Raw genomic sequence first — 24,719 nt, forward strand, 5'->3', positions numbered from 1 at the left:
TTAGCCGCACACGGATTCCCACTGTGGGAGGCTGGGTTTAACCTCTTCTGCCGCAGGTTTCCGCAGTGGCTGCAGGCTTCAGAGAGGAACAGACATGCCGCAGTTAGATGAGCAAGGAGATCTGTGAGCAAGCAGGGTGTCCCCCGAGACTGGCGAGGTCTCTTTTCATCATCTGCCTTCCCGCTCTCTCTGAACAAACACTGGAGCTCAGGGATCTGTCAGAGGTCCACCACTTGCAGAGAGACGGGAATTAAGCTCCTGCAAGACGACAGAAAATCCCCAAATTGCAACCACTTCTGCAAGATGAGGGGTACAGGTACAAAGAGAGCTGTATAGCTACTCGCTAATTTGATATGTGCAGCTCACAGGAAAGCTGGAAAAAAGATAAGTCAGTTTTTTTCCCCCTTTTTTGTTTTATCACTGGTTTATTTGTACTGGTAAACATCAAACAGAAACAACAGCAAAAATCAAGAGCGGTCGGCCTCCCGTTCTCGTGATTCTCCCTTTCTCTCTTACATCGACAAAGTTAATTTACAATGGTTGTTGTCGGCGTGACAAGATAAACGTCTGCGAGTATAAAATATGGAAATGAGTCGTTCCTCTGGATCTCACCCACACGTAATATCAGATTAGCTGCAGCACCTGTCATGCCACCGGTGCTGGTTCAGGTTGCTGCTCGAATCACTCGTGACAGGAATCCTATTTGAGCGGAGTCTTTATGTAATTACGTGATAAAAATGTATCGATTCAAACCGGACGGCAGTATTAGGCTGAGTCGACTTGTGCCACAAGAAAGGAAAAGAACAGGATAAAGAAATGCTGCATTGTGCTGGATCTGGGAGTGTTGGGATGAGGAGCCGGAGCACTCTCTTGTCTACTACATTCTGTTCCCGCATCTCCGGGATGTAAAGCACATTCCTAATCTCTTGAAAAGTCTCGATGTTCAAAGTCTTCAGAGATTCCATCACCTCAGGTTAGAGGCATTGTAATACCATCACACAAGACCCTTGTGTGATGCTCTCCTTATTATACAGCATGTTCAGGTTACTGCATTCACAACCACATGAACACTTATGGTTGCACTGAGATATATGGTATCTCACACAACTAAACATTTTTGTACATGGCGTTGTTTTTATACATTGTTGTGCCTTTCATTGAAGTTGATATAAAGAAGACTCTGATAGGGTATAAGGTAGAAAACAAATGTGAACCGTCTCCTTTGACCCCCTGTGTGCCTGCCTTCCTCATGTCCCCCAAAGAGGAATGTCGAAACAAGGCAGAAAATTCTCAGTATGTTCCACAGCGGACTTCCCAACCCAATCCGAGGAAAGCCAAGGACGCACAGTTTGTGAAGTTGAAATCATAAAGTGCTCTCCAGCAGCCACTCAGACCTGGATAGTTTGTCCCTGGCTCGATGAATGTTTGTTGTGCTCTCGAGCTGCGGAAGCTCTCCGCTCATCGACAGGCTGCGCTTGGAGCGCAGGCCGGCCCCGACTTTGGGGTAGGCTACGTAGCAGCGCTCCCTGTACAACGAGTCTGCGTTAAGCGAGTGCCTGCGGTTCACTCTCGCCGCTCCTGCAGGGACAGTCATATAATGTCGGGAAGCTTGGTGGGGTCGCGGGACTCTCGGAGCAGCAGTCCATTTCTGGGGTTGGCCGGGCCCTGGGGGAGCAGTGGAGACGGCAGTGGCCGTTTTGACCTCCGAAGAGTTATTGCGGTTCATGTTGAGCTCAACGTCCGTCTGAGCTTCAGCCCGCCGGCCCTCCGAGGGTTTCGGTGGAGCGCCGGAACGCTTGGGCCTCGGCGCTCCTGGGGAGGCCGGGTGCCAGCTATGGCTGCCAGCAGAGGTAGACACCGTGCAGTCAGGAACAGACGGTTTCGTGGTTGGCACGGAGACGGGTGGTCTTTGCTTGGTCGGCTCCGGAGGCGGGAGGGCGACTCTGACGCATTCCTTGTCATTCTTCTCTGGATGGAGGACCTGTTTAGAGAGGGACTTGGGGATGCCACAGCCCTGTAGCTGTCCATCACTGCTCAGCGATCGGATATCCCCCATCTCCAGGGTCTGGTCCGACATGAGATAAACACAAGAGAGAAGGGAAAAACAATGACACATTTAGTAGACTCCCACATTTTAAAAGCAGTACCAGTACCTTGCTCTTTGACCAGAGCAGCTGCTCTGGTCAAAGAGATACCTTGCAAAAGTGCTTTTGTGATTTGTGTCTTTTCCACATTTTGTTGCACTGCAGCCACAAGCATGTGCTTCATAGGGATTTTATATCACAAACCAACATAAAGTACATGGGTGTCATCAATCAGAGTTGACCTAACTCCATTTGCCACATAAATATAACATTGCATTTTTTTAGCACAATTAAGTAAATGTTACTTTCAGTTGTTATGAATGTGGTAAATATATCAAATGTGACTTCTTAATATAATGCCTTGAAATTGGCCCTTTGTCTCTTGAAAGACTGCTCTTTCAGAAAGTCACGTAGGGCATGGTCAAACCTAAAAAACTCCCTTACTGACCTTGTCTGCATCCCCTTGGTTACACACTCGGTAGCGCACAATGAGGAAGATGATGAAGGCGAGCACGGACGCCACGATAATCCCTCCAATGATGACCACGATGGTCCCGCCGAGGAACTGCGACTGCATGAAGTGGCACCGAAGGTACTGTGGCTCGGTGGTGAAGTGGACGCAGCCTATCACCCTGGTGGCGGTCAGTGAGGTGACCTGGTCGTCGTAGATGGCCAGGACGCACAGATCGTACTGCGTCCCAGCCGCCAAGTTGTTCACCAGAATGTTCTTGCTGGTCGGGGGGATCATTCTGCAAAGGGGAGCAGACAGATTATTAAACCGACTGTTGTTTGGATGAAATGACTCTCACGGGGCTACTTAAGGTCTTTATAAACAAAATCTGTTATTTGACATATGACTTATTCTTTCATCAATACCACTGGTAAAAACCTGTTTTGGAGTGCAAGTACGACTGTTTAGCTGAAAGACCATATGCGATGCTGACCCTTAAGTTCATTTTGAAAGAAAAAAAAAGAAAAAAAGAGTTGGTGCAATGATCCCTTCATATCTCAGTGATTAACAGTAAATCTGGAGTGAAAGCAGGCTGGGATGAGAGAAAGCTGGGTGCTGTGTGTCTTCAGATAGGCTCACATGAAGCATCTGATGCTCTTTGTGAAACAATAGAAGACGGCTCTTTCATCTCCCCATGGGTCTGCAGCTTAATGCTGACATTCTGTTTTGATTTTGTTGATTAGGCATTATCAAGGCCTTGCATATAGTAAATAATACACAAGGGGGATTAGGAGTCAAAGGAGATAAATTCATGTGCAGTGCATTAGTCTTCCTGTCTTCCTGATGGGACTGAGTGATACGGCGAATGATGCAAACAGTCGGGTCCGGCTTTTAATGACTTAATAGCCAAAGACATTCAGGCGTTCGTAGCTCAATGTGAAACATTAGAAAATGATTTTATGACTGCAAAGAAAACTTCCTACACCTTCTGTAACCTCATATCGAGTTCAGTGTTTCTGCTCACCTGTACACCAGCGAGTCATCGTATGTGCCGTTGTACTGGATCTGAAACATGCGGATTCCAGGGATGCTCCTGTGGAAGTTGAACTTCACCAGGGCCGAGGTGGAGGTGGCCTCGGCTATCACCACCTTCTTCTCCTGGCTCGTCTTCGCGTTCCCCAGGGGCACCCCGCCCGCCTCGGCTCCAGTCTTGGTCACGGTGGCGATATCTGATGATCCGGGGTCAGGCTCTTGCTCCGCGATCGTGTTGTTGGTGACATGAGGGAGTTTAGCGATGAGCAGATCCACCGTCTGGTGGGCCTCTCCGGCCGGGTTGGAGGCCACGCAGGTGAAGGAACCTGAAGCACAAGCCAAGGAGATTAGCACTCAGGGGGCGGGGGGTTAAGATGTCTGTGACCACAATGCTGCCTGGCAGGTATTGTTTTCTATGTTAAACAAAAAAAGAAGAAAACAACAAACCTGCCACCTTCAGATTTTTAAAATTTTTCACTTACAAGCTAGAACGAACTTCTAACTTCAAATTTATCATGTTCCATAAAATTCAAAATCGGGCTAATAACATTTATGGTAATTTTCTGTTAGACTACTGGAAAGCTATTTGTTGTTGGTTGCCATTACTTTGTTTTAATTAGCTTCTAAAAATTTATGCAACTTTTTTTTAAGAAGAATTAATTTATTATTAAAGAAGAATTAATTTATCTATGAGATTGCTGGCCAAGTGTGAAGTTGTTTCTAAGCCTGTCACAATAAGCAATTAATCAATTAATCGCATGATAAATTAAAATGAACTTGATAATTTCCATGTTTGAAGGGAAGTTTTGTTTATCCAGTCTTGATGATCCGTTTTATTTTTGCCTTTGTTTGTGCGTGGTTTTTATTTCTGTTTTTTATTCGTTTTGGTTGTGTTTTATTTTGGATATTTAAAACACCTATCAGTGCCAGCGTTAAGTGTCCTTTACAAAATTAAAGTTTATCTCTCTTTGAGAGAGCAAACTTACAATATTAAGCCGTTATCATTATACGACTTGAAAATAGTCTTAAAACAATAATATTATTGTTCATAGCAATCCTTACTGGGACAGCTTAATGTGCAGTAAAGTTTGTTGTTTCATAAAAGGCTTACTGCAATTATTATAATATCTTTTTACTATTCTTGTCAACTAACCTGCATTGGGATGTTGCACATAGCGACACAGTTTAAACGCCAAACCTTCATGCAATTTATTTGAGCGGATCTGCATAAAAAGATTAACTCGGCTCGAGTTAATCTGTCACAATGCCGAGAGGTTTACCATCACACGCACGTTTCCATAAAAATGTCATAAAAATCACCTTTTGCACCAGAAGACTCTAAACGACAGAAAACCTTCCTTATTGAGTCCAATAAAAACTGAGCAGTCTGTTTCTACCGCGCCTGGCTCCTTTTTATGCCACCAAAATGCGCTAGTGATCGCCTGGTTTTTATCTCAGTAACAAAAGTGAATTGTTAGCAGTTTTTTTTTTTTTTTTTTTTTTTTTGTTCTGCTAGCAGCTGCAGAGCAGGACAAACCTGACTATCTGAGTCAGAAACAGCGTTGCATTTAACCTCACCGTGGCAACGTGAGCTCACAGCTGATGGGGATTTGCTAACCAGCAGCTTCTTTCCTTTGAGCTCACTCGCATATTTAAGCTGAAACTTTAAAGCAGTTGGGGGAGAAAAAAGAGTCTGTTTAATCACACTGACTACATTTACTCTGTAATGGACTGTCTAGATCACTAGATCTTCTATACCAGAGATTAGAAATACAGTCTTCTACTCTCTGCTCTAGTCTTTCCAACATGTGAGGCTGATAAATCCACACACTGTCGTCTTTGGATATCGGAGAAGCAGATATAATGAGGTTTTCCATCAGCCTAAATTTGACCAAACTCATCGGAATGCAGATCATATCGCTGATCTGCACTATTCATTACTTTACAATTTATCTGAATTATTAAAAATTACATTTCTAACAATTGATATAAATGATATTTATGCACTCTTTTTTTTTCTTTTTTCTGAAAACATCTCCAAGAGATAACAACAACCTAGGAGGTTTGGCCCCGCAGCAGATGTCAAGATAAGCATCGTGATGGCAGAAAAACACGATCCTCAAGCTTTAATAGAAAATAAAGCTCTTGGAAAAATAGAAAAAATAGAAATAAATCGTTTCAATCTTACATCTGGAAGATGCCAGACTGAAATGGGGGGCAAAGAGCATTGTGGGAGCATTGCTTGAGTAATACTACAGATCAGTCCTCTTGTACATCGTGTATATATATATATATATATATATATATATATATATATATATATATATATATATATATATATATATATATATATATATATATATATATATATTTAAAAAAAACTCCCGAGGACTGATTCTTGAGTCTCACAAGACGACAGAATAGGAAACCTTATGAGAATGGTAAATGGACTGGATTTATATTGCGCCTTTCAGGTTAGCCACTTAAAGCTCTTTGCACATTAAGCCGCCTTCACCCAGCCGCACTCAGAAACCTGCACACATTTACACATCCGCTCACAGACCGGTAAAACGGGGCTCATCTTCCCATTGAGCCTCCGTCGCCCCACAAGAACCAGATAATCCCAAGAAATGTGAATTTACCTGGCATTTGAAAACATAGCGTCAAGTTGCGGCTTTCCCAAAACGGTGTGGTTTATTCTTCAGAATGTAGCTTTCCTTTACAAGTGGGAAAGACTGCAGCTTTTTTTTTAAAACGTAAAGTCAATATCTTCAGCATTGACGACAAGACTGTTTTGTGCACGACCCAAGATTCAGGCAGTTCTACAAAAGACTGAGAGCAATGGAAGATTATGTAAGAGCACAGCTACTTCAGGATGTGTGTATCTATATCTTCAATAAAATTCTGCGTTTCAATAGTTTTAACTTAATGTGGGATTTCAGTCAGTCAAGACAAGAGCTGAGTGTGGAGGGGTACGAAAATGAATTTGACTCTTCATATTTCTTCTGTTTTTGCTTGTTTGTCACACTTAAATGTTTTTGGTGATCAAGAAAATTTTATTGCAAAAAGATAAACCAAATACACAAAAGCAGTTTTCACTAGTGGAATACAACTATCTGGGGAAAAAAGGGAATGGCTCTTCTTGTTAAATCATGAATTAACTGTGATGTTTAAGAACGCTGAGCTCAATTTCACAAGCCAAACACGGTACTTATAATTATCTCACATACTGATAATGAGTAATTTAAATATAATCTCTCTGACAACATGAAAGATCTAAAAAAAAAAATAAAAAAAAACTGCATATACTCTTAAAAACATCTCACAGTTGAAGTACAAAGCAGTTGACATCAACAAATTTATTCCTAAAACTTTGAATTTGGTTTGCTGGTGTCCCAGAGTCACTGGACAAGAAAAGAATGAAGCACTGGTGAAGATTTCCAAAAGAGAACAATCAAGCTAAATTACTCCAGGACCACAAAGACGATTCAACCAGGAGTTCGCAAGACATAAAAATACATCTAAAGCTCTGCAGGTTTCATTGGCTCAGCTAAAGTCCGTCACAAAAACAAGATTAAGAAAAGCTAGTATTGCATTTGGGTTCTTATTAAGGAACTTAAATAACTTGTCATTTGTGTCATATCCCAGGTTCACAAGTCCAATATGTTTTTACAAATTTCTATACTTTTCCTTTTTTTAAGAAGCAAATTTAGTTTATTTTGTCTTTTCTTTTTTCTTTTTTTATCTGAGGTGTTTCTGGAGTTCATATCTGGAGGTGGCAAAACAGATTATACTTGTAATTCAAACCTGTGAGATAAAATGCCTGGGAAAATGTGTAGAAAAGATTTACATTGGTGATTCTCCAGGGAGTGGTTTGTGAATAAGAGATGCAGTAGATATCCTTATAAATTTATCTTCCCACTGTGTGTGACTGAAGTGAGACAAATTTGGCATGGACAATAAAACCGATTGGGCAGCGACTAATCAAACTAGCTGATGCAAAAAAAAAAAAAAAAAGGATTTTGTCATTAAGTTTAACTCAGGAGAAATAAGGGTTCAGCTGAGGACAAGCGCTGCTGCGACGCCCTTCTTAATTTCGACCAGTCGTCTCTGGAGACTCTTTGTTCTCTTATCCATGTCAGCAGACTGCGTGATTATGATAAAATGAGACAAGAGTTTAGTCATTTCAGCGGTTTTCTTCAAATTATATGCTGTTTTTAACAAAACTTGGAAAGTTTTTCTGACTTTTCAAACTGTTGTGCAGTTGTGCCAACAGTCACTGCTGATAATTTGCTCTGCACCAGCTCTGTCTCTTAGACCGCATAAGCACAGCCCACATCTAGTCACAGAATATTTTTCTATGCTTTCTATTTTTGAATGAAGCTCTGCATGGCTCTATTTTTGTTTTCCATCCTTTGCTTCCACACATTTTTGACCAAAGTAAGGTGTCTTTGGTAACAATCCTCATCCATTATCTAGACACTACACCATAAAATGCTATTCATTTTGGCTTCTAAAATTTGTCACAATAACTTTTAAAATCTTAGTCACCGTTATTCCCTACAGCTTGAGTCCTCTCATTTATTATTAGCCTTCATTAATAAGTAGTCTCTAAATTTACTTTCAATGAAAATGTTATTCTTAAAATCTTCCTTTCTCCTTTCTTTTACATGTAAATGACTCCTCAGTCAGGATTAGGTTAGAGATGAATACATTTTATATATAACCGATTTATTTTTGCACCTTTAAGATCGTTTATCAATGCCAAACTAATGTGTTTGCTTTCTTGTGCTTACAGCCGTAAAATTAGTTGAAGAGAAAAATCAACACACAAATTAGGTATCAAAACAAGTTGGTAAATTTATCCTCTTACACTTTTGAGTGAAAAAAATGTCTCTAAATAATGCAACTCAATGATCTCTCTGATTGGCAGGTTTGAAAGCTCACTGTCCAATCGTTGAAGAGTAAAGTCTGCAAAAAAAAAAAAATCAAAAAACATAAATCGCCTGGGAAAATGTGTAGAAAAGATTTTTTTTCCTTCTGTGACTTCAGAAAGAGTCTTTATCTTCAGAAAAGATCAAACTGATTTTTTGCTTCGTATCTCTAATGAGATGTTCCCAAACTACAAATCTTTCCTGCACACAGTGTATTTTGCCTTAAGGGAGGCTCATCTGAATTGCAAATTCGTTTAAAAGTTAAGAGTATTATGCTTGCACATTTTCATATCAAAAGTGAAATACTAGCTCTTCTCTCTTAAGGGTCACAAAACAAAACAACACAAAAACACAAATCTCCTCTGATTGGTCAGGTAATTGGTTAAAACTTCAAAGAGAGTTTCTACTGTAATTCTTCAGGGCTGCCAGACCAGGCACTTGTGTTTCATGGCGATATGACAAAGCTTTCTAGCAGCTCAGCAGCACTGTGTCTTTTGTTGGGAGTAACTACTCCCTTTGGTGTCTAATTTGGGATTTTTAATTACATAAGCTATATAGTGTAAAACTAAAAGACAGGAGAAGCCCCACAAGGGAGGACTTGGGTTCTTCTAAACTGGGTTATGATGTTCGCTTAAGTTGCGAGAGCAAACATGCTCGGGAGTACTGTACTGTGGCGGAGACGAAGTCGCTCTTCCTTTTGCTTTTGTGGAGTCTCCGCCATCTCAGCCGTGCAGACGCATACTTCATCTTTGGGGCTTTTTGTGTGGCACGAGCAAACATGTCATTCCGTTCTGTCAACATCACAAGCGCCGCCACGGGGGGTTGTAAACAGACCTGAGTCCTTGACGGTGCTGATGAGGATCTCCAGCGTGCCGTCTGTGTGGACCACGGCTCTGGAGGAGTTGGACATAAGCCGCGCGTCCGGCGCGATCCAGTGGATGATGGGGTCCGGGTCGCCCCTGGCTTTGCAGCGCAGAGTCACGCTCTGGCCCTCTAAAGCATGCAGCTCCTGAGTCAGAGGGACGCGAGGTAGAGAGGAACACGTTATGTAAACACACACACGCGCACACACACACACACAGAGTTGATATTACATTTGAGTTATTGTCATTGATGGTGCCGCTTTACTCTATTTCCCCCCGTAAAATTGAACTTGAAAACTGTGATGGTTCAAAATGGAAATCTTAATTTTCTGTCGCTTTGGATAGCACAGATTTGCTGAAGACGTTTCACTTTAAAAAGGTTCATATGCTTTAACTTCTTCATGAACTTCAAAGGATTTAATTGGGATTTTATGTGACCAACACAAAATAGCACATCCTTGTGAAACAGAAGGGAAAGGACATATGCTTTTTAAACTTTGCATTTGTCTGTCTCTCTGTCTAATCTGCGGGCAGCAAATTTCAAATTTTGCAGCAGTTTCTGAATTAGCTTTATATTTGGACTTTAGCCCATAAACATTCTTTAATCTAAAACATGAGTTTAGGGCCGGTTTCCAGTGATGCTTAAGTAAATCAAATATACAGGTCATTGTAAGACTTTGCCAAAGTTGATTACATGCTTTTAACTGTTTGATTCAGGCTTGTTGAACTAGAGACACATTAAAAAGTTGCAGAACATCAGCCAGTAAGGACTGAAGTCTGAGACTCTTGAGCTAAACTACTCAGTTGCATTTCTATTATCTTAGTGGAATGTAAACCTCATCAGTTTCACGTCTCTTGCAGCCATTAGCATGTTTTCATCCAGGATTGTTCTGTATTTAGCTCTCTCCTTCTTCTCATCAACTCTTTGTCCCTGTAGAATAAAAAGCATCCCCACCGCATGATTCTGCTACAGCCATGTTCTCATTTTAATCAAGACAAGCACATTCTTTAAAAGGAGCCTCCTTGAAAAGCCTTACAACAAACTAACACTTAGGTAAACCTTTGACCAAACTCCGCCAACTGTGAATCCAGCAGTTTCTCTAAGGCTTCTCATGCTCTGGAGCTAGTATTTGCTGAGACAGTTACTGGGAAGCCCGACGTGGCACCTTGGATTAGCTAAAGCCATTTCTGGCTCAGAGCCTGTAACAGTAGAGTGTGTTATGTCTTAACAGTGAACAATTGAATTTGGAGATTATACCTGAGAGTGTCTGGTGATAAGAGGTGGCTCACACAGGAACTCTTCCTCTGAAACAGTCCAGAAATAACGTCCAGCCAGGTGTTGCGGGGAAGCGCAGGTCTCCAGATCATCCTCCCTCTGCAGCCTCCGCATCCACAGCAGCTCGCAGTTGCACCTCAACGGGTTGCCCCCAAAGCTCAACGCGAATGACAAGGGCCCCATTATGCCAGAGGTCGCCAGGACCCCGGCTCTTTGGAAAACGGGGTCAGGAGGGAGTTTCTGCAGCTTGTTGGAGGTTACGTCCAGCCTCTTGAGCTTCTGCAGCCCAGAGAAAGTGCCCTCTGGAATCAGGCTGAGCATGTTGTGGTCCAGGTTGAGGGTATGGAGGTTGGACATCCTCTGAATGGCTATCCACGGGGCGCTTTCCAAGTTGTTGTAGGATAAGTCCAGCTCTTCCAGCGCTGTTAGGTCGTTGAAGGCCCCACTGTGGATGTGGGTGAGCTGGTTATTGTTGAGATTGAGGTGGTGCAGCTTGGACATGCCGCTGAAGGTGTCGTTGGTGATGCGGGTCAGCCGGTTGCTGTCCAGGTGAAGAGCTCGGAGGTTCTCCAGGTCTCTGAAGGCATATGGTGCGATAGACCCGATGGTGTTACGAGAGAGGGTCAAGTCCACCAGCTTGGTCATGTTGGCAAAGTCCTTGCGCTTAATACTGGTGACGAAGTTATCGCCGAGCCGCATCTCCACCGTGTGCCTGTCGATGTTGGGGGGCACGAACAGCAGCCCCTTTTTGTCGCACAACGTCGCCAGATTGGGGTTCAGCATCTGGCAGACGCAGCGTTTGGGGCAGATTTGGACCTTGTGCGCCTTCACAGCCACGCCGAGGACGATCAGGTAGACCAGGAACGACTCCATTTGACTTGAAATCAGGTTACCAGACCTAAAAAAAAAGAGACGCAAAACAATGAAGGTGAGCTATTTCTAGGGTTTATATGCAGGAAGGAAAAGTAGGGGTTTGGATTTCAGTGTTTCTCAGGTTTTCTCATTTCTGTTGTTTCTTTAACCCTTTTTATTGTGTCCCTTTTGCTTTTCTTCCATGTTACCTACCTTCCTACCTTGACAGCTTCATTCCTAAATGTGACCTTCCATACTATCTTGCGTCCTATCTCATTTCATTTCTTTTTTTTCTTCTTTGCTTGTGTCCTTCTTAGTGTCCTTATATGGCCTACCTAAGTTGTGTCCTTGTCCTTCCTTCTTTCCATCCTTCCATCCATTGATGTATCCCTTTTTATATTCTTTCTGAACTTTCTTTCTTGTGAGATTGTATGCACTTTATGATACTTGTTCCAAGTTTCCTTCCTTCATTGCTCCTAACTCCCTTAGTTTGTTCGTTTGTTACTTTCTTCCGTTTTCCAATCTCCCATTGCTTCTACTGTCCTTCCTTCCTTCCTTCCTTCCTTCCTTCCTTCCTTCCTTCCTTCCTTCCTTCCTTCCTTCCTTCCTTCCTTCCTTCCTTCCTTCCTTCCTTCCTTCCTTCCTTCCTTCCTTTTAAACACTGTGACTACAGACATATTCACCATTTGTGGTGAACTATTCCAATTTGAACATTAAGGACTGAGAACTGGAACATGTGCAGGAACCCCATACTTCTGAAGCAGACCAACATGTAACCTATGGACATATTACTTGTGTCACCACTAACTAAGTGGATTATTTGTTGCTGGAGCGATCACCCACATGGTGAGATAATTCCCTTTTAACCGAGGGAATTCTGCCCTGGAAAGTTGAAGCTTTTCCGCTGCATTTGGTACGCCAGCTCGAAGCTCTGGGAACCCAAACAGTGGGCAAGAAGTGAAGCGAGACGATGCCTGAACAAACAAATACAGGCTGCTCAATTACACATGAAGCTAATTAATCACCTGCTGACTTGTGAGTGAAACATCGTTAGTAACCTTGCATGATTCTGTTTTTTTGTTTTGCGGCAGCTTTCCCTTTAAGCTCCCGCTCCCCTAAACATACTTTTTTTTTTTTTTGATATGATAATGCCAACGCTTTTATGTTTGTGTACAGAAGGATGAAAGTCTAGACTGGCAGTTTGGGGGCCTCATAAAAATTAGACTGATATCTCTCTGGATCATATCGCCAATAGAAAGGGATGATTGGGCCCAGAGCCTCGGCGAGTGTGTGCTATGCCTCGCTATTGATTTTCTCTCGCCTCTCTCTGCTCCTTCTTTTAGTTATGACACAGCCAAGACGAGAGGATAAGATGAGATCCATTTGATGAATCCGGAGACACTGTCAGGGATGTGGAATGTCATAAAACTAAGACCTTGGAGATCAGATCACAGCTTTGCAGGTGAGCCACAATGTATCAGAGCATAAGTGACACTACAAGTGATTATATTACGGAGGTCCTAGCCTTCTGGGCAGCCCCCGCGGCGCACATAAAAGGTGCAGCAGTTTAATCGAAAGTCCAAAAGACAACCTTTAAATACAGAGGAATGGCTGATTTATTGTTAAAAACCTTCCAGAGTTTACCATCAATACCTGCAATCAGTGGTGCAAAAACTGGGCGTGTACACTTTATGCGACGCATTGGGGCTCCCTGTCAGAGGGGGCGCCAAAACAATGGGGTAATAATTATGCCAGTAACTGTGCCTATAATGCGGAGGGGTCCAGAATCTTAGCCATGTGGGCCAAAACTGTCCATTTGAAACTAATAAAGAGAAACAACATTTAGATTCTTTTTTTGGGGGGGAAAATGTTTGCGTTTTATTTGTACTATTTTAATTAAATAAAGTCTGATCTCTGTAGGAATCAATGTAGATGTGATAAAATCTCCCAACTTCGCCTTGTTTAAAAGGGATACACAAAAAACTGCTGGCAATGTTTCAAAACTAACATTTATTTCTAATATCTTTGGATTTTTTTGTCATTTTGACCACCAAAAACAATAAAACATCATAATTTGGGTCCCTCTTTCTCCAGAAACTATTGGATTATCTAGCTGAGTTTCACTGAATGTTTGCTGTCTTACTTATTTTCCCACTTTAATCTATGTGTGCATATGTATCTGAGGGGGGAGGGGGGCAGATGAACTTGAAGTAAAAGTGTAACTTGAATTCATTTATATTTTTTGAATATTTCACTTTTAGTTTTTTCTGTCCGCATCAATCTTCAACCTCAAGTTGGAAAATCAAAGTTGTGACATTTTTGTTTTGCAATCAGGAGCCACAAACGCTATAATGTGTCTCTATACACCTAAGAATAGCCGCGTCCCCACCCATGATATCAATGTTGGCCCTCAGATGGAGCAAATAAAAATTCTCGCTTCAGCAAAAAGAAACTGTCAGGCTATGAAAGCAACTTCTGCACCTGAGTGGCGATGCACAGCTCGCAGTGTAATAACCTCGCCCCTCTGAGTACGCTGAAAAGCTCATAAAGAAAACAGCACACAGGATAAGAGTGACACTCTGCCAAGCGGGGGCACGCTTTGAGCTTCTTCTTCTTCTTCTTCTTCTTCTTCTTCTTCTTCTTCTTCTTCTTCTTCTTCTTCTTCTTCTTCTTCTTCTTCTTCCACCTCACATGAGGTTGGCAGAGAAGGAAGCCCGGTGGCAGCCGCTGACAGCTGGGTAAAAAGTAGCGCAGCCTGACAAGGAGGCAGGAATGAGGTCGCCTTTAAATGGCACATAATAGCGAGGGGAGGAATATTATTGGGGAGAACATGCTGACATTTTTATGAGGCGCTGCTGATGAAGCGGCAAGGAATAAACGTCTTCCCCTGACCCATTTTTATGTGGGACAACTTCAGCAGATCGCGCAAGATTTGTGGATTTTGTGTGGCGGTGCGTGGACTTGAGTTAGGAGGGAAATGGAGTGGGGAGACAGCGCTGACTGCTGCCAGGGTCCTTCTTCTTAAAAGGCCTTGGGAAAATATTTGTATCCCATCTCCGTTCACATTTTCTCATTTTGTCACGCCGAGACCAAAAACCCTCAACCCATTTCGTCAGGAGTTTATGTAACAAAGCAAAGCACTGTGAGGTCAAATGCATTCTAATGCTGCTATTATTATGTAGCCCCAAAGAAGTTTCATTTTGGTTTCATCTGACCGGAAAACCTCAGTTGAAATGTTTTCTGCGTAAATGGCTTCTTACAAACGGCCCACCGGACTGTCTATGTCCTCCTGTCTTCTTCTTGCCACTCTGCCATAAAGGCCAGATTTGTGGAGCAATAGCTGTCCAGTTAGCAGGTTTTATTTCCTGAGCTGTTGGTCCCTGCAGCTCCTCTAGAGTTGCCGAGGGACAGATTAGGTGATTTTTGAAGGGAACTGGTTTGATTCAGGTGCAAATCCAAATGCAGCTTGGTCTGTTACACGAAATCCCAGTAAAAAAAAAAAAAGAAAATCAAGTGTGTGGCTTTAACAAGACAGCTGAAGCTATTTGTGAGCAAAGAACAATATTTTCCCACTTTAATCTATGTGTGCATATGTATCTGAGGGGAGAGGCGGGGGGATAAAACGGCTTCAGCAGCTGAGGTGTAATCAGTGTGTGCCAAACACCTCTTCCCCTTGCTGAATGGTCTGGTTGTGCACTGAGGCAAAGAGAACCTGCTATTTCCAGCCTCAAATGGCGCTGAAGACATGATATTGATTCACTCTGCAGAGACTGGTCCCTCTCTTTTCTTTTTTCTTTTTTTTCTTTTGCTGCTAAAAACCCAGCCGAACGTGAAGGGAACTGTTGCAGTGGTAATCCTTTCAAGATTTGTTCTGCGAGGACACAAAAAAAAAAAAAAAAAAAAAAAAAAAAAGGACGGCACGTGTTTCCCGCCCGACCTCACCGCAGAGGGTCCGGCAGGAAACAGTCTGATCAGTTACCGTCTCCTCAATTTGCATTTAATTATGGCCGCTCTGCTCCACGGAGATTTGCATAACAGGTTGCACTCATCAGGTACACGAACAAATAGGTAGATAATCAATTAATGCTCTCATCAATCACATACTTGATCTTTAAATGTCACACCCCGCCCGGAAAATCATTACCGTCCAGGTTGCGGATTTCAATACAGCGACGTGGCGAGGCCCGGGAATAAACAAGAGAGAAAGCAGACAACATATCAACGCGTGGACCGCAAAAGTCCTGCTTTTTGTCAATCAAACTTTCCCTTACTACCTCCGTGCAGGTACTTCCGCCCTTAGAGAGCGGAGCAGACTGACAGCCCACACCCACATATGCACACTGGTGGGTGGATTTGTGCTCAAATAGAGGCACAAGCTAACCACACACACACACAACAACAACCTCCAGCTATAGAGACACACTCTTGCGCCGCAGCAGCATGCTTTAGCAGAGGATATCCATGGTCTCCCTAGGGTGGCATTTGCCAAGAAAATCCTTATGCAGCATGCCGCGTGCCAATCAGCCTTGCGAGGTCACGAGGGAAGAGAGTGGGTGGGGGGCGTATGTTTTCAGATGGTCTAACTTATGGTGGAGATCATGCGAAGACGTATAATCTTCTGGACTGGAAATTAGGTTCCCTGATTTCGTTGATGAGATCCATCGACGCAATGGCAGCACATGGCGGCGTGTAACCCCGGGGTTACTTGGTGATTTGTGGCCCCGGCGGCCTCCTGCTGCCGGAAAGAAGTGTCGCGAGCGTCAAGGAGGTAAACCAATACTGCAGCGGTGATGGCAAAACGACATCAACGCAGCAGTGACACGGCTCTGCTTCGTGAGGCCAAATGGATTCCCGAGTAGTGGATCATGTTTTCACTGAGCTGGGAGAAATTCTGACCACACTGCTGTTGCTGTTGTGGACTTTCTACCATACATACATACGTACAAACATACATACGTACATACGTTTCCCCTCCACACTTTTTAGTGTAAATGTGTGCATGTGCTGTGGTGCCTGTTTATCAGCAATAAGTCTGCCAGTGTTAGAGAGCGATAACTCCTGGGTGACAGCCTTGATGTCATGGCAACACAGAAAACGTCAGTTTTGGGTGCAAAGTAATCAGCAGCTGATTTTTTCCCCTTCTTCCTAGCAGCCCTGACATGATCTACAGCAAAGGTTAGGGTTGAAGGCCATGACGGAGACCCGCTGCACCATTTATGATAGGAGGAGACTGCAAACTCAGCAAATTCTGTATTGGATTTAATGTCTCAATTGCTTTTTCCAGTCTTGCACATAATAAAAAAAAACTTAAATGACTTGATGGGAAACCTGATGCAGTTGAAATAATTTTTTCTTTTGAGAAAGGTTTCTGTATGTGTGCATGTGTGAATGTGTGTGTGCATGGGCATTTGCGTGTGCCAGGGGGATAGCATACTAAGCAGAGCCCACTGCATCAATAGAAGTGCTGTTCATTAGAATCTACATTTCCTCCTTGTAATTCCAAGTGTTTTACTCCACACAAGATATTCCGCGTTAACTCGATCTGCGGGATATTTCCCAGTTGGAGAGTAGGTCAAAACTCTTCTCTTGTTCTTCATTTCATGTGTAAGCCAAGCTGTTTGGGTGGGAGGGAGAGGGAAAGAAAAAAAAATTGCGTTCGGATCTTAATGTGAATATAAATGGGATTTGGATCTTTGTGCTTGCACCATTGCAACACAACCTGATGTAACCTGGAATTTGCTTCAAGGCGGACAAATGGAGAGTCTCTGAACAATCCCTGTGATTAGCATTCAGCTGCTCACCTAACGGCAGAGATGTAATAATTAGTGAGCATGTCTTTTTCTTGTCAGCTATTGTTGCAAATCAGATAAATCAAGTTAAGTGTTTTTATTGCATTTTCAACCACCATTAGTTTCACCGGTGGTTTTGGCAACTCCAGACTTTCTACTCCATTTTTATGTAGATTTCCTAAACAATAATAAAATGATGCCTTGTGTGAGATTGGTCTCAGGTTTCATTTTTGACCAAAATGTAAGCTGCCTCATTGTGTTTAGATCTCATTGCTGCAGGACCTGCAGGGTTGCTTAGGCTACAACCTTCCTTGTGGAGCATAATATATCTATTAGCAGCAGTTTTTATTTTATTTTTTTCATTAGCAAAGATAATAGCAAAACTGAGCTGTAGTGTTGTAGGAAACATAGACAAAGAAAACATTGGAAACTGAATTTCCATTTACTCTTGTTTGCATACAAAATACTGTTGCTGCAACACAGCCTTCTGGAACAGGAAGTTAGAAAAGTGACAGATGAAAGTTCATATTAACAACAGCAACACAGAGTCGTGACAATAAAGAATGAATTGAATCTAACGATTAAGTGGGAATGAATGGCAGTCACGAGCCTTTGTTGGCCTACTGAATAAGATGGAGAACAGGCACAAGGGGAGGAGCACAACAGAGTACATGTGCAATGCTTATTGGATATGCAGGCATCATAACATTGTCTGAATTGGCTTTGTATGAGCACCTAGTGGTCTGGGGTACCTTTCCACTGACAGATTGGGTAAAGAAACATACAATACTGCTGTCCTAAACTGAATCAAAATTTGATAAATATGTTAATAAAAAGCAGAACTAATATCCTTGAATTGAGAAATGCCTGGAAAATATTGTCTGTTGGACTTTGTTGTTTTGTTTCCCTTCTCATATTTGTCTAAATCCACCAGGGTCCTGTCTTAGTCTTTCATTTTGAGACCAATGCCTAGCCCGTCAGAGATTAATCTGACAAATTGCTTCTTTTTTGGGCTCTTGTTTTTCATTAAACCCCCAAATGAGACCATAGCGTTGCAATGAAGTAGAAGCCCAACACAGTCCAGTCAGGTTCACGTTTGTAGTTGAATGCCTCAAAGGAAACGGTCAGTGTTATTTGTATGCCATGTAAACAAAAGGACGATGTATTTTAGTTGGCAGCTGACAGATTTGCTAGCTTAACGTAAGAGAGAGTTTACACAATTAGCAGTAAAGAATACTTTATTTATTAGAAGATAAACTTACAAAAATATAGTGGTGGTGTTGGCATAGAGCACAGAAATAAAAATCACACAGCTGAAACTGAATGTCCACCTGCGCTTGTTAGCACACAAGCTAGCATTAGCACCGCAGACAAGCTACCTGCAGCAGGAAGTTGGGACAATATCAGTGGCTTCAAAGTGAGGCTGAATTAAGTTAAACTCATGTCCACATAAACATGTAAAGTGAATGAATTTAGCATTTTTCAATATTAGTGTGAGTACTTTATGATTGCTGACACTTAGCCACCATGATATATAAAGGTATATTTGGCAAAGTATGCTCCACATAAGTCTACAAAGAGAAAAAACATCACTTTTTTAATGGCAAGTAACTGTAAGGCATGATCTACTGGTATTTCTAATAAAGAATACCAGAGGCGGATCTTTCCCAGTGGAATAAAAAAAACCCTTCTGCTCGGCTAGTTTTTATGCCTAGTTCTTCCCTGTCAACATGGACCCATTTGGGTCTCCCAATTTGAAATCTATCCCTAACTCACTGGGGACTAATCTGACAAAATTGGTTCTAAGTTATTAGTCTCTTCTTTTTCATTTGCCTCAAACCCCCAGATGAAGCCATAGCGTCGCCGTGAAGTAAATGTCAGTAGATGCCCATTGGAATGCAGTCGGATTAATATTAGAAGTCGAATGCCTCAAGATAAACAGTCGGTGCCATTAAACCGTAGCAAAAGACAGGAGAGCAAATTTCTGGAAAATTAAGCGAAAACAGTGATGGAAATATGATATTTCTATAAAGTTCACCCAGCTGATTATCATATAGATGACTGAAGACAATTTAAAAGAATACACAAAATGACTGCAGCCAGCTCGCGTAATTGCGACATGCTGAACGTGGTTCTATTGGTATGTAGATGAGAGAATTTGGATATTATGCTACGCTGTATTACACATAGAATTTTCTATGTTTTCTTTATATGTGAGAAGACAAAGGGCAAACAGAAAACATCTTTGCACCTACTGTTTATTTTTCTCTATGCCAAAGACCTTTGGGGTACTGTTGTTTCTGCCTCGCACAGCAACAAAACAGCTTAATAATAATAGGCTGTAAACATATCATATAATGCACGCACACGGGCAAGCAAGTGCACATGCATTCTTAATCCAGTGAAAGTCTTAAAATATAATATCCAGTGGTGTGTGTGTGTGTGTTTTCTCTCAGAACAGAACAGTAACGACAAAAAAACAAACCACAGCTGGCCTGGTGAATGAAGTATGGATTTCCACTTGTCGTGAAACCTGGTTGGGACTGGTTGAGATCTTTCCAGGACACACAGAAAACAGGTCACAAAAACCCAGGGGTAACAAGTAATCTTGAATTATGATTTAATGTTGATTGAAACATATATAACTTGTATTGTAATGAGAGTTTGAAAGCAATAAGAAAATCCTGTATTATTATTGATGTGATTAAAAACCAAAGTAATCCTTACTTTAAAAATGTACTATTGATTAAGGTGATGAGTTATGTGAGCTTGAGTTAAGAAGTAAATGGAAAATAAATCATAAATGAGTATTTTGGTTCAAGTTGGATGGAAAGTCCCGTACTGTGTTGCAATCAGAGGCTGCATGAGAAGGAGAGCTGGGGAGCTCATTTCCCTCCTCCCAGAATGGGAAGTAGAGAGAGAGAGAAGAGGGGAGGGAGACGTTGCGCAACAACACACTACAGGATTTCACAAAAAATAGAGCACAATAAAGACAAAAACAGCAAACTGTGCTTTGTGTTTATGTGGGTTAACAACATCACAAGAGGCACTGGGGCTGAGCTGATCAGCTGATGTCGAATGAGCAACTTCTGTCAGATTCTGACGTTGCGCTTCTGCAGCATTCAGTTACGACGGGGTTCGGTTTTACGTGTCTGAGTCGGAGTTTGACTCCGATGACCCCCAGGCCACCATGGACGGACGCTGGAGCAAATGGGAGACGATGGCGATATTTAGCTTACACCATACACCATACTGGTGTAAATCTGTTTATATTCTTGTTGATTCTAATTGGTTTCTGTGCATATTCACTACTCATAAAATGTACTTGTAAATGCCATATTCTGACAGAAACGCCTTTATTTGATTTTCCAGTGAAAAACACAACTTGCAGTGTAAACTGCTCTTGCTAATCCAACAAATTTCCTTTGTTCCAGCTACCTGATGATGGGATTATTTTCACATTTCTTCCCTGTTGTGTTTGTTAAAGCGATGATGATGGGATGAGTTGAACTGCAGGTGAATGGAGGCAGGGGCTAACTGGTGGGATAGGGCTCCTAAAAAAGTACATTTCGACTGAAAAAGTCACCAGGAACGCAACATATCTGCAGAAAGTATTCTTATTAAATATTTTTTATTTCCAAGGACTAGACTTAACGGTTTTACATATTTTAAGATTGATCGCTGTAGATCTTTGATAATGACTTTGTAGTTTTCACAAACCGCTTTCATGTCTTTTTTTAATTTTTGCCAATTTTTCACGTAATCCACACTTTTGCCTCCAACGTTTTGTTGATGCAAATTACAGATCTCCAAAGGAGGAGTTTAATTTTAAACAAGAACAAGAGAAAATCACAAATACCTTCTGTGATGTCACACCACAGGCACCCGCTCGGAAGCTAGTCTTTAGGAGTCCGTTTCATCTCAAACAAATAACAACTCACAACAGCAAAAATACAACACCTGACCACAAAATACCCCACAAATTACATCTAAAGGGAGATGAAGTTGTTCCACGTAGAAGTCTGGCCCCGGGTTTCCCTTTAAAGGAAGCCCTTCTTCAGGCTGTTTTCGAAGCGAGTGTAAATTTGGGTCAGTGAGCGCGAGAGGCCGGTGCGGCCGAGGAGCCACCGATCACATCCCGGCCATCAGTGGAAGGTGCAGCAGCACAGAAAACACTGAGCACATTCACAGAGCAGCGTGAGCAAACACTGGCATCAAAATGAGGCGTGGGCTTGCTTTCACTGGGGTAGCAGTTACAATGGGGGCCTCGGGCTCTCATGAATAATAGGAGATGGATAACTAACACTCCACAGAGGGCAAGACCCTTATCTGTCAATAATCATCATATTTGTTGTTTGTCTTTTCTTCTTTTTTCTTTTTTGTTCCACTGGTGCTCCAGTCACCTGGCAACATGCACCTCTTCTCAGACTCATCAGTTTTGCTATTTGGACTAATTGGGACTTCATCCCGAGCTAGAGACAGAGTGAAATTAGCATATCAGCTATAATCACAAAAGACAGTCTGCATCACTGTGTCCTCTGGGCTGTTAGAACACCATCAAACAAATCTTTTTCTTTTTTTTCTTCCTGCAGCTATACTGAGATAAGACTGAATAACGAGGCACCATTCTCAGTTTCACCTGTAGGAGAAAAAAAAAAAAAAGCCCAGCTCGAAATGCATCTAAGGGGATACTATAAATAAAACCATTATATCTGATGGCATGCCTCGAAGAATAGAGAGATTTTTTTTTGACCTTGCGGTACAAGTGTGCTGTCATGAGAATCCCTGTCACATTCAAATGAGAACTACTTCAAGTCTCTCCCTCTCCCTCTCTCTCTCTCAAAAAAAAAGAAAAGAAAAAAAAAGATGAAAAGAGTTCAAATCCGCGATATAAAATCTTAAAATTTACCTTGCAAATGAAACATCAAGCCCAGTCAGAGGAGGCTGGCTGTGATCTTATTTCCTCCCAGGAGCTCTGCTGGCATACTGAGGAGCGGCTCGCCTAAAATGGGACCGACGGCGCCTCTTGGAGATATTTCAGGTAGCTATCCCAAAGCATGCGTCTTGGCTCCTATAATGTGTGACGGCCTGCGAAACGAGCGATGCCCTTCAAGAAATCCATACCCGGCGGATAAAGGGCAATTCCTCCTTCCAGCGATCCTCTCGCATTAGATAACACTCAGAAAGAAAAAAAAATGTCTTCATTTTTAGAAGGAGGTAAAACGGAGGGGGGTGTGGGGAGAGAGGAGGAGAGGGACAGAGAGAGAGAGCGAGTGGGGGGGCGCAAACTGCGTGAGGGGTCCCGGTGTGGATCGCCTCTACTGCGCATCCAGAGGAGGAGAAAACGCCTATTTTTTTTTGTAGGCTTGCTTTAATACGTGGCGCTGGGTGGCTGGTGTTGCGCTCAATCCGACCAGATGTTCGTCTCGCTTTCACGGGCTTTTATTTATTTATTTTTTTCTCTCCCAGTCCGCGACGCAGGGGCTCAGTCAGAAGCGACTTAATCCAGACTGACAGAGAGCTTTCTGCCGTTGTAGGCGGTGTAGTCCCCGCTTTGCCCCCGGACCGCTGTCTGCCACCGACCCGGCTCCATTTCTTGACCAGCAGCAGCGCTGTGCCCGGAATGGTAATTCGTGCGCTCCGAGCCGCACAGAGACCATTTGTGTGCAGCAGGCAGATGCAGCAGCAGTAGAAGCTCGCAGCCTATCTCGCAGGCAGGCATCATAATTTATTCATGTAGACTGAACTACTGCTGCACGAAAAGAAAAAAGAAAAAGAAAGATAGAAAGAAAGAAACGCAGCGGACCTGGAATCTGTGAGCGTTTATAAAAAGAAAGCTGGGTTGTCGATCAGATTCACACGTACATGAGATGAAACATGAGTCGAGCTGTATTGAAAATCCATCAGTTTCTTTTGCATGAAATCTTTGCCTGTGTTTTTCTTTCTTTCTTTCTTTCTTTCTTTCTTTCTTTCTTTCTTTCTTTCTTTCTTTCTTTCTTTCTTTCTTTCTTTCTTTCTTTCTTTCTTTTTATTCATGGACAAACCCCAAAATAGCAGCCTGTAAAGCTGAACACTCCCTTATGTATTCAATAGATTTTTTTGGGCAAGAAAGTGTTGAGTTGGCTAAAGCACAGAGGCCTGGCTCCCCGAAGGTCTACTTGGCACGGAATCCATCATTATCTGATGCACCCACCCCATAGCCTTTTGTGCAAGTTGGCAAAGTATGGGCCTGTAAGTGCATAAGTTGACAGTAAGGTAGCTGTCTTGAAGCGTTTTTTCCCCCCCTCCGTTCTTCAGTTTTTGACAGGAAAAGTATCCACCTTTGTTCATCAACCAACATTTCTTTCCATTTGCCTTTGCGAATTGCTCAGACTGAGTTGAGGTGGATCGCTAAAGTGTGTCATTTTCAGTTCTTAGCTCCAATTCTCAATGTGGACTTTGAGTAGGACATCCTATTTCTTGAACATGCTTAGATCTAAACAACTAGTTAAATGACAGTGTGGGTTTTCTTCCAGAAAGCTTCATTCATCTTCTCCATGTCTCTAAAAGTCGCTGCTTCCAACAATGGCTTTCTTCTTGACTCCTTCTAATAAAGACCAGACATTTGGAGTTGCATGGCTAATAATCTCCCAGCATAATTTATATTGATGAAGGAACAAAAATCTTCCATTTTAACAATGCAAAGCTGCGGCTCAAAAGTAAAAATGTGGAAAAAAAGAAAAATTGCAATGTAACAGCATAAATATCGCCAGGCAATAATTTGCTGGGTCAAATGTTCCAAGTGTTATGAGCCCACACCTTGTCAGTGTCATTTTCTGCTTGCTGATGAAGAGTGTCGCAGCCGTAGATGTCCACACCTGACACGGGTGACAGTCCCCAAGGTGCCAAAAGTCACACAGAGTGCTGGATGCACAATGAGAAAGAGAGAGAGAGAGACAGGAAAGTGTCACAAAATCATCACAATGTTTACCTTTCTACATAATTCACCAATATTGTCCAGGCCTAGTTGAAATGTTAACAGCTAATCAAATATGACATTTAATGTCTATCTTGTATAGTTGTAATATGTACAGGGCCGGATTTAGAAGGATGTGGGTCTATGGGCCGGAGCCAGTGTTGGTGCCCTATCCTTAGTTAGACTGATGCAGGTTTGATACATCCCCTGGTTAACAGCTTCATGCTAAACATGAAACATGTTACATAAAAATTAAGCATAACTTCACATTTTTTAAATATTTGAGGATTGTTTACATTAATAACAATTACAAAATATTAATAGACATTACCTGATGTGGGCCTATTAGTGTTAAATAAAGCAAAAATGTTTGAAAAACATGCATTCATTTAAAAAAAAGAAAGATCTTTTGGGCCACCCCCAAAATTGGCGCCCTGGGCTACTGCCCTTGTAAACCCTGTATAAACTATAGCTCAGGAAATG

General features: G+C 42.3%; 1 protein-coding gene across 1 annotated transcript; it reads right to left on the minus strand.

Moving 5' to 3' along the window:
• Positions 1–405: 405 nt before the first annotated feature.
• Positions 406–24,177, minus strand: lrfn5b (leucine rich repeat and fibronectin type III domain containing 5b). The gene is made up of 6 exons (XM_014994310.2): positions 22,191–24,177; positions 10,623–11,538; positions 9,336–9,510; positions 3,560–3,893; positions 2,533–2,833; positions 406–2,065 (listed from the first exon to the last, which is right to left on the minus strand). Exons 2-6 carry the CDS (start codon positions 11,511–11,513, stop codon positions 1,364–1,366), a joined length of 2,403 nt encoding a protein of 800 aa, XP_014849796.2. The 5' UTR covers positions 11,514–11,538; positions 22,191–24,177; the 3' UTR covers positions 406–1,363.
• Positions 24,178–24,719: the final 542 nt, after the last annotated feature.

This window comes from Poecilia mexicana, unplaced genomic scaffold (assembly GCF_051168715.1).
Source record: "Poecilia mexicana isolate PSO_F unplaced genomic scaffold, ASM5116871v1 scaffold_21, whole genome shotgun sequence".
Classification (NCBI taxonomy): Eukaryota; Metazoa; Chordata; class Actinopteri; order Cyprinodontiformes; family Poeciliidae; genus Poecilia; species Poecilia mexicana.

Bases quoted from the DNA above. Each gene is read 5' to 3' on its own strand.
- lrfn5b (XM_014994310.2), bottom strand. From the start codon at position 11,513: ATGGAGTCGTTCCTGGTCTACCTGATCGTCCTCGGCGTGGCTGTGAAG. The intron at 3,894-9,335 runs GTCTGTTTACAA...CTTGTGCTTCAG, and splicing joins CAGCACCGTCAAGGACTCAG to GTTCCTTCACCTGCGTGGCC. The intron at 2,066-2,532 runs GTCAGTAAGGGA...ATGTCGGACCAG, and splicing joins ACCAAGGGGATGCAGACAAG to ACCCTGGAGATGGGGGATAT.